This window comes from Grampus griseus, assembly GCF_964374135.1.
Source record: "Grampus griseus genome assembly, chromosome: 1".
NCBI lineage: Eukaryota > Metazoa > Chordata > Mammalia > Artiodactyla > Delphinidae > Grampus > Grampus griseus.
In genome coordinates, this window is record NC_139017.1 from 168,188,922 (window position 1) to 168,199,643 (window position 10,722).

General features: G+C 45.0%; 1 protein-coding gene across 1 annotated transcript in view; it reads right to left on the minus strand.

Annotated features, from left to right (window-relative positions):
- OTUD3 (OTU deubiquitinase 3) overlaps positions 1-9,275 on the minus strand; it is a 29,088-nt gene extending 19,813 nt beyond the window's left edge. The window contains exons 1-2 of the mRNA XM_082651313.1: positions 9,040-9,275; positions 2,280-2,428 (exon numbers count right to left, since the gene is read on the minus strand). Of these exons, the coding sequence (XP_082507439.1) occupies positions 2,280-2,428; positions 9,040-9,260 (370 nt within the window). The 5' untranslated portion in view covers positions 9,261-9,275. The remainder of the gene's footprint in view (positions 1-2,279; positions 2,429-9,039) is intronic.
- Between the last annotated feature and the right edge of the window lie 1,447 nt (positions 9,276-10,722).

The window sequence follows — 10,722 nt, forward strand, 5'->3', positions numbered from 1 at the left end:
TATAACAAGGTAGGTAGACATTAAAAACATAACTTGGGGCTTCCCTGGTGGCGCAGTGGTTGAGAATCTGCCTGCTAATGCAGGGGACACGGGTTCGAGTCCTGGTCTGGGAGGATCCCACATGCCGTGGAGCAACTAGGCCCGTGCGCCACAACTACTGAGCCTGCGCGTCTGGAGCCTGTGCTCCGCAACAGGAGAGGCCGCGATAGTGAGACACCCGCGCACCACGATGAAGAGTGGCCCCTGCTTGCCACAACTAGAGAAAGCCCTCGCACAGAAACGAAGACCCAACACAGCAAAAATAAATAAATAAACTCCTACCCCCAACATCAAAAAAAAAAACCAAACATAAGAGTAATAAATGTAACAAGTCTAGTCTTCAACTGACACACAAGTAGAATGTGCAGACTTCTAGGTTTCTTTTCCCTTCTGCTATGGCAGTCAGTCACTTCCCACTTCTATGATACTCAAACTCTTATAAAGCACCAACCAACCAGCAGGCACGCACAGCGACATTTCTTGAAAACACCTTCCCACCGTACACCTAGGGTCCTGCCATACCCCCAAATCTACCACGTGAACATCACTGAAGATGTTCAAAGTCACAAACTAAAAACTCTCTTCACCTAAAATATTTTAATTGGATCAATGACACAACTCATTTTATATGGCATTAAATTCCCAAATCTTGCTCCATACACCCACACTTAATTTGTAAACTGGTGACCATCTGATTAACCGGTGTCTGCTAGACAAAAAGTGACCCAGGAAGAGACCATCAGAACTCCGTGACTATGACTAGAATAAACTAATCGCTAGGAGTTTCGCTACCGTTTCTCTTTTGCTGCTTGTGCCTAATGAATGAGTTCTTCCCCAGTGAGGAAAGAGAAAGGCTTTGGGATCACAGATAGCCTCCCTCCCAAATGTCTTCCTCCTGCTGCCCTCTAGTTTATTAACAGTACAGCACTTGGTCTTTCCCCAGGCAGAAACTTCAGAATCGCCTTTGTCTCCCCCACCCCTCCCCTCCCCCCACCACCTCCCAAGTCCTGTCAATTATATTGCCAGACTGTGTCTTGGTCTGGACGCCACTCATCATCCCCAGTAGCTGCCTTGGTGGAGACACGCTTATGCTTTCATCTGGCCAGTGTGCAGAGCTCTCTAACTCATCTCCCTTCTCAGTCTCTCTCCCCATCCTCTCCTGACATGGTTCCCAGAGTTAGCGCTCTAAAACGCAGAATGAGTCTCTTGCCTGATAAGAGACAGACAAGACCGTGAGACCTGTAGTGAAAATGTTATTTGTAAAACATAAATATATCAGCACCCAGCACAGTAGATTCTCAGTAAACATCTGTCAAAATCAAAGCTTAAAAGCTAGTATTTTCTTACTAGCTTTGAGCCTATTAAGGAACTAATTTAAGTCACTAACTGACATGTCTCAAAGAAACCAGGTTGTGTTTGGGTTTGGGGGGGAAAATTTAAATGACTTCACTGATTCTTCTGATTATAAAAGTAACGCATAATCATTTAAAAATCAGAAAAATCTACAGAAGATAATTTGAATACTCACAGTCCCATCATCCCCAGATGGCTGACACTTATTAAGAACTTATTTTAATTGTATTAACTAATTTAATCTTTACCAAAAACCCCTATAAATTAGGCCCTATTATTATCTCCCCTTAATAAAAGTTGTTGAAAGAGTGAGTGGTTTCTGAAAAATAAATGGAGCCAGGAATTAACCATAAAATGTTAGCATCTTTCCAGACTTCCTAATTTGGTTCTGTGTGCACACACCTCTTAAAAATAGGATCAATCTATACACACTATTTTATAACCTGCTTCCCCCCTCCCTCCCCACCACTAAATAAGAAGTCACGAATAGCTTTTCAGGTTAATTAACATCAACAATTTTTTTTTCAGATTTTACTTATTTATTTATTTATTATTGGGGCCACACCACACAGCTTGGGGGATCTTAGTTCCCCAACCAGGGATCGAACCCGCACGCTCGGCAGTGAAAGCATGGAGCCCTAACCATTGGGCCACCAGGGAATTCCCAACAGCATCATTTTTATTAATGGCATCTACATCTAAACCTAATGATTCCCAACTGCCTAGCACGCTGCCTATTATGGAGCAGACAAATAAATACTTGTTGAATAAATGAATGCCATAATTTATGTAATCAAACCCCTAGCTGGAAGGGTGGGGGGTCCTGATGGATTTAATTACCCAATGCATCTACTCCTGGAGGATCCAGTGTCCCACGGTGAACCTACCATGTTTCTCAAAAGGAATGTCATCTTCTACAAAGGGTTCAAAATCTTCCCGCTGCTTTATCATGTAGTCCACTGTCTCCTGTCGGTGCTTGAGGTGATTTCGTGAGTGTCCCTCCAACTGATCACCAAGAGCTCTGAATAGGCAATTGCTATCAAAACAAAACGCTGGTCAAGACCTTTTAAAAATGAACTTAGTTCATCTAAAACAACGATGCTTCATGCTAGGCCATCCATGGAAATCTTTCACACAGAAAAGAGAGAAAGCCTCAACTCTGACTGTCCAGGTTCCTCCCAGATACCAGAGGGGAGAGCACTAGGGAAGATATTCAATCACATTACCTTTTTGAGAGGCATCAAATAAGAATCCTATTCCCCACTTACCAGCTGGCTGACTCGGGAGAGACACTGAACTTCTCTGTACCTTTGCTGCTTCAACAGGTGCCGTTTGGTGATGTACTAACCACCTGGAGACAGGGCCCAGACACTGCAGGCCATTCCACACCTAAGGGCTACGACTCCCAGATCCCCTTCCAAAATAATAAACCATATCTACTGCCTCTTTTCTGAAACGCTTTTCACTATGGCTGCTCAGCTATTCACCTAACAAGTCCCAAAAAGGTAGCAATTTGTCAAGCTCCCAATAGAAACAGCTGAGCGGAACATCCTCTTTGAGTCCTAAGGACACAGTGGGGAAAGCTGTGGGAAGAGCACCTGGACAACACACAGGCATAGTTCACAAGGACACTCTCCCTCCTCGGCTCACCGCCTCTCACCCAAGGGCCACAATGCTGTCCGTATTCCTGCCAAATGGAAACTCTCCAAGTTTTCTTTCTGTTTTGTTTCTAAAATTAAAACGCTGGTAATAAATTGTAAGAGTTATCTTTACTTTCAAACCCCTTAAAGGCTTCTAAAATTCCAAACTATACCACAAACACAGAGCCCAGATACACAGGGACTGAAACAAGACAAACACTGGTATCCTCAAAACTAAGGAAATAGCCATTCTGAAGCCAAACGTTTGTCCACTTTCACACCAAACTGTTTACTCCTCCAAATGAAAACCTATGATATTCTAATTCCAAAATATAAACTCATCACACTTCTGGAAGGACTTCAAACCTAAATGTATAGGTGACGGAGGTTTTCTGTTTTTCAACTCAGAAAAGTGAGTTTTCAACAGAAAGTTATAGAGAGGTAGGAATCTCTTCAAACATATAAGGAGATATATATATATATTTTGTTTGTTTGTTTGTTTGTTTTGGTGGGGCGAAGGGGAGAATTTAGACAACAGATTCTACAAACTAGAATCCAAGAAACTCTACATCAATCTGGGGCAACATTCTAGAAGGGACTGGAACATAACAGTTCTATACACTAGAATGAGGGGTCTGTTGCTAAAATCTAACAATGGCAGTCTTTTTTCAACCACAGGAATAAAGTAAGCTAGTGGATAAGATGTTCTCAATTTTAAGCTTCTCTCTCAAACTTTTCTTAAAACTTTAACACCTGCCACCACTAGTTTATTCTTGAATCTAGTTTAAAAGAAGGCATGATTTGGTGCAAAATTACATATATAGTTGCTTTACATTTGATATCTCAAAATTCATGGTGCTCTGCAGAAAGTAACATGCTTTCCATGAACTTTCAGCAACAGAGGCAAATGTTCTCCACATAAGCCAAAAAAGTAGGCATCACACTGTATATACCGCATGAGCGCAAGCATGTTTGCCTGTATACTATATACACAGATGTAGAAACACATACAAATGTATGCAAAGAAAAAGCACTGAAACCATCACTTCAACAGCTCTTACAATGTGCCAGGGACTGTTCCAAACACTTTATATGTATTAAATGTGTTTAGTCCTTACAACTCTGTGAGATGGGCACTATTACTATCCCCCTAAGGTAACTTGCCCAAGGTCACAAAATTAGTAGGTGGTGGACCGAGGATTCAATCCCAGGCACCAAAATGTTAGTAACAGTTATCCCTGGGGAGTGGAATTAGGATCATTTGTTAAACTTAGTTTGATATACTTTTCTATATTTACCAAACTTTCCTTGAGCTCACTAAAAACAAGTAGTCAAAATGAAAAATCAAGACAGACAAATCACTTCCTTTTCTGACAGAGTTACAAGATAGTAGCACATGAAATGTGAACAAACTCTACAAACAACCTAGGTTCCCTTAGGGAGCCCAGCAAGCGCACTCACGATCCTCGTGAGAACAGGGCGGCCAGGGCCCAAAGGGCCTCTAGGAGATCCCAGCTGTTTCCTGAGTCCACACCCTCACCCAATACACTAGAGCAGGGCTTCTCACCCCCCCCCCCCCACACACACACTGTTGACATTCTGGAATAATCCTTTGTCCTGTGCACTGGAAGATGTTTAGGAGCATCCTTGGCCTCTACCCACTAGACGCCAGTAACACCACTACCACCATGTTCCCGCCAGTCGTAACAGCCAAAATTATCTCCAGCCATTGCCAAATGTTCCCTTGGGGGAAAAATCATGCCCACTTCAGAACCACTGCACTATAGGGATATATGTAGTCTTGCATTTGAGTTCACAAAACTAACCAATTACATTAATTAAGGGTTTTGGGTGCTCAGTAATTTAGCATGAGACAATACTGCAACGTTAGGTGTTAAAAAAATTAATGGGCTCTTAGGCTGCAGTAGTGGCAGTAAGTATGCAGAAGTCGGGGGAGAGGGGGTCAGATTTTGTTCTGTTCTTTGAGGTCAGACCCCAGCTAAAGTACTGTATATGATTCTAGTTCCTACATTTTAACATAGGTTCAGATGAGTTGACGTGGCTTTAAACTAAATAATATGAAGAACATAAACAACGAGTGACTTCTAGCCTAAAGAAAGCTCAGGGGGACATGAGAGCTGCCTCCAACTATCCGTCATGGTGAAAGCGGTGTTATCCTTGTACAATAAAACTAAACTAAAACAAGGAAGCTACAGGGACATAGATTTTGGCAAATAAAAGGTAATTTTATTTTAGGTCTAGAGAGACGGACTGCACAGACTAAGGATTTTGTACATTTCTATTGACAAGCTTCAGGAATTGCCTACATGTGTGTTATACAATATGGTTGCCACTAATCACAGGTGATTACTAAGCACTTGAAATGTGGTTAATACAAATTGAGGTGTGTTGTAATTGTAAGAGACTTACACTTTTGGACGTTATTTTAAAAACTTGTTTCATTTTACCTTTTTAACGTGGCTAACAGAAAAATTTTTAATTATTGTACATACGTGGTTCCCATTTCATTTCTATCAGACAGTGCTGGTCTCAATCACTGATTCTCCAAGTGTGACCCCTGACCAGCAACATCAGCATCACCTGAGAATTTGTTCAAAATGAAAATTCTGAGCCGCCTAGCCCAGCCCCAGCCCTACTGAGTCAGACACTCTGGGGTTGGGAACCCAGCAACCTCTTCCCTCTGAGGGTTTAATTAGCCCTCCAGGTGATTCTGTCGTATGTTAAAGTTTGAGAAATACTAGTCTAGACTCTAGACTCTAAATCAGCAGTTCTCAATTATACTGCACATTAGAATCACATGCGGACATTTTTAAAAATTATCCCTAACCAGGCCCCACTGCCTGAGATTCTGGTGTGGCTGATCTAAGGGAGCGCCCAGGCGCTGTATTTTTTCCAAAGTTCCCCAAGTGATTCTATTGTGACACCAAGGTTGAAAACCACTGAGCCAGACACAAAAGATGAGGCTGCTGTACAGGTGATGCAGGTACTAACGGATAATCAGACAAGATGACGAAGTGTGAATGCCCTTCTAGCACTAAGATCCTACGATTATAAAAATAAGGTAAAACTTTCACAATAAAACAACCTGAGACAGAGACAAATGGCTAAAATTAGTGATTCTTTAATGCTTTAATATTGGAACACTACTAATTAGCAATGTACTTTGAGGCTACATTTAGGAAGATACAACTGGATATAGTTCAGAGAGATGTTAATATTGTACTGCCTAATCCAATTAGCGATTCTTTTCACGCTACATCCAATCGTGTTTTTAAGGACAGCATCAAGGTTAAAATATTTCTTGTTTTGAAACGGAATCCAATTTATGTCCACCCTCCAGATAACACAACAAATATGAAGGCGGGCCATGATGCATTACAAAAATCCATAAGTAGCTCCCTGATTAATCTATGCTACATTGATTTCACGTAAAGGCTACATTAGAGAACACCAGCTAATTTCTTCCCAAGTACCCGAAGGTTCCAGAATGCTACAAGTACCATACTGCCAACAATGAATACGCCTATATAGTGTGAGATGCTATCTCAGGCTACTCAATATTGTAATCAGACCAGAATGGAAAGACAGAAGACTGGAGATTGTCAACTATTTTTTTATTACTGTAACTTTATATTTCACCAAGAGTACTCAATAAATGTTAACAAATAAAAGAATCTGTTGATGCCCACTAACCTGTAACATACACAGGACGCACCATCCACTGCACAGTGATAAAGCCTGTCATCACCATATCCCAAAGTACCACAATACTAAAGAGGGCTGAACAGTCCACGGCACCCACGGGAAGAATTTGTGAACAGAAAGGGGTTAGCTTCATGGAGCCCCCAAAGGAGAAATTATCATTATCCTTTTATCCATCTAACATTGTCCAAAGAACAGGGACGTCAGAAGTGAGAGACATGAGCATTGCAGTCAAGCTGGCCTCTGCCTCTGCAGCCTCATTGCCGCTGACTTCCACCCTTGTACCCTATACTCCTGTCATCCTAAACAACTTGCAGATGTCTCAAAAATAATGTGCTCCTGTGCCTTTCCATGTATTACTCGTCAGCCTGGAATGTTCTCTTGGCATATTTTTATTGGATTTTTATTGGTCCTTCATGACCCAGTCTGAGTATGACCTCCTCTGAAAGGCATCTAGCACATGGTAGGTTTCGATGAACGTTTGATGAATGAACAAGGTTTCCCTGACCACTTCTGGGAGTGTTGGCAACTTCCTTCTCAATAGTACCACTATAATCGGTCACTGTTAAGAATATATCAACTTGCATTTTAATTATTTATATCATCCATTCTTAAAGTGTGGCCCAGTTTGGGAAGGGAGGGTATCTCTGAGAACCTTTCAGGGTATCCATGAGTCCAAAACTAGGATGTTATTTATCTTTTTCACTCTCATTCTCTCACAAGTGTCCCGTGGAGTTTTCCAGAGGCTACCTGATATATGATACTCGATGTTATCACTCTGAAAGTTAATATAATGTGTGTTTGTGTATTATGTTTTTAATTTTTATTTTACTTTCTAATATAGTATTGTACCTATAACCCACATAAACAAAAGCTCTTTGGAGTTCTCAGTAATTTTTAAGAGTGTAAAGGGATCCTAAGACCAAAATGTTTGAGACCTGCTGTTATGTCTCTCTTACTAAGCTTGAACGTCAGTCATCAATGTGTTCCCAGCATCTCTGTGCTGCAATTCCTGCTCATAAGCAATCTTCTGTTGAGTACTTCAGTTTCCTGGATACCCTGCCAGTGGGAAGCCCATGCCCAGTACAGCAGACACAAGCAAACCAATCATTTGCAAGGAAGAAGCAGACCCCAGCCCAATCCCACCAGAAAGTACTCAACTGGTATTTCGGTTTATAGAGCAATGTCTGTGCTTGTGAGTTTGCTTAGGATAAATAAGGCCCTGAATATTTATTAACTATATTTGACAAAAATCAAGGTACTAGACTAAAAGCAAGACCCAGCAAAGCAAGTTTTTAACTGTAGCGACTCCACTAAGAAAATGCCTCTTTGAGGGGCCCTGCTGAGGGTCTAGTTGGCCTCCCTCTATGATATTTTTATCATTCATTCATTCAACAAAAATGCCCAAATGAAGGGAGGAACAAAAACAACCAGGCTGTTATTAATACTATCTCTTCAAGAGTGCCACACTCCGGCCTCCAGACCCCCTTTTACCTACCCCTGCAATGGGGATGCTAACTGATCTCCTGCCCTCTCCCCTACCCTTTTTCTTCTTCCCTCCACGCTCCTCGATCCATATGCCCCTTCCCGAGGCCATTCTTCCTTCCCTTCGCCCAGTCCCTCCCTCCCACCCCGTTTATTTATCCCGTGTTCCCTAAAAAAGTTGGACACAGATTCCAGTCTAAACCCCAAGCAAACTTGGGTAAGCGCCATTGCTTACAGAGAAACTGAAGCCCATATAAGTAAGAATTAGAGAAGCTGCCTTCAGCTCAGTAAACAACAGGCCCTCACAGACCTAATTTCCCAAGCGTAAAAGGAGGGCAATATCCAACAGTAAGGACTCAAAGGAGGCCAAGCGTTATACCAAGTGGGGCTTACGCCTTTCTATTCGTCTGATGGTCATTATGACCGCTCTCCGCGCGGTCCTGCTCTTCGGCTGACTGGCTCCAGCTCATTCGTTCAGGTCTCAGCTTAAATGTCACCTTCCAGGGGGGCCTTCCTGAGCACCGATCTAAAGGAGACCTGCTCCAGTATTCTCTCTCAGTCCCCCTTTACAGTTTGCTTGGAGCCTTTGCCACGATTAGGGCAACTGGGGATTACTCGAGCGTCTCGAGGGGAGAGGCCTGGCCGCCTCGCTCGCCGCCGGACCCCCTGCATTAGGAAACGGCTGGCTCGCAGCTGGCGCTCGGGGCCGCCCGATGAATGGATGGGCGAGAACCGGCGACGGTCGCCATGCCCGGCGGGTCCCCCGGCGCCGCCCCCCGCGCTCCCGGGCCCGCCTCACCCGTCCCCCGGCACCTCCCGCAGCTTCAGCCCCAGGGCCTGCAGCTGGTTGGCGAAGCTGACGAACTCCTCCTCGCAGCCGCCGCCGCCGCCGGGCTCCGGCCGGTTCCGCCGCTCCTTAGCCAGGGCCCGACGCGCCGCCCGCTCGTCCCGCTTGCGCTCGGCCTCGGCTTTCCGGCTGCCGCTGCCCGGCCGGCTCTTCGCCGCCTGCTTCCGGGACATGGCCTTGGCCCCGCGGCCCGCAGCGGCAGGAGCGAGAGCCGCAGGACCGCCGGGCGGCCGCCTCAGGTGCCGAGGAGGCGAAGCGGCGTAGGCTACGGAACCCGGCGACGGCGACACTGCCACCCCGCCTGCGCCGGCGCCGGGGACCCAGGTCATGTGATGGAACCCCGCCCCCCGCCCGGCTAGTCTGACAGGCGCCATAGAGAGCTCGCCTGGGAGGGCTAGAGGGGAGCCCATCTTTGTTTGTTTCGCTCCTCCCTCTATCGGTGGGTGGTACTCCAAGTGAGCCGCCGGTGGGACCAGAGAGAACAAAGCAGGAAAAGGTCAAGGAGAGCCGGCGAACTAAAGCGCATACACTTTATTTAATCCTGGCGTCCTCTGCTTCTCTACCTTCCCTCATAACTCAGGGGGAGGTAGCCCTTGTCCAAAACTGGCTCCTCTTGAAATCTTGATTCCACCGTAAGGTGACCAGCCCAGGTTTACCTGGACTAAGGGTTTTCCAAGGGTGCAGGACTGTCAGTTTTAAAACGGGGACAGCCCCAGGTAAACCAGGGTAGTTGGTAACCCTAATCCACATCCACGTACCCTGGAAGCTAACTCCAGCAGTAATCCCCTCTCTCCTCCTGTAATCCCCTCTTCTCCCTCATCCTGGACCCTCTTTCTTAACTCTCTCTTCCCACGGTGATGCCACTGTCTCCTCCACGTCTTGACCCTCTAACCAGTCTCTTTCACCATTTCTGGGAATGTTCCTAATGTTTCTGCCCTTAATGATGTTAGTTTCCCTACCTACAAGTTCCCCTTTGGGAATAGCCTCCATTTCCTCAGTTTCAACTAATGTCTGTACTTATCTTCAGTGTGTAAGTAACTCTCACTTCAGCCCTTGTGGTAGATACCAGATGTAACACTGAATCAAAGAGACATGGCGATTGCCCTCAGGGAGCCCAGATTCCAATGAGGCATATGGGCAAGGACACAGCAATTTCGATACTGCATGACAAATTCTATCAAGGGTGCAGTGGGGCAAAAAGTGGTGTGAAAAATGCAGAAAGGCTTCCCAGAAGAGCTGGGTTCTAGGCTGAAGCTTAAAGGATGAGTAGGACTTGGCCAGACGAAGACAGTTAAGAGAGAGGGGATTGTGTGTGCAATACCAGAGCTCCATTTTGAGGAACTGAAGCAAGTTCAATCTGACAGGAGCCCAGGACTTGACCTATGAGACAGGAAATGAAAGGAAGGCCCAGATCTGGACCAGTCTTGTGGGCCCTGTGAACAGGTTTAGTCCCAGTTCTCAGAGCCATGGGGAGCCATTGAAACACTTTAATCAGGAACTAACCTGAGCAGGCTTATGTTTTAAAAATGTCTTTGGCTCTAGTTAGGAGAATGGGTTGAAGGAGGGATGCCAGGTAGGAAGTTCCTGTAGCTATCCAAGGACAGGTGATGGTGATGGGGTTGGGGATGTGGATTG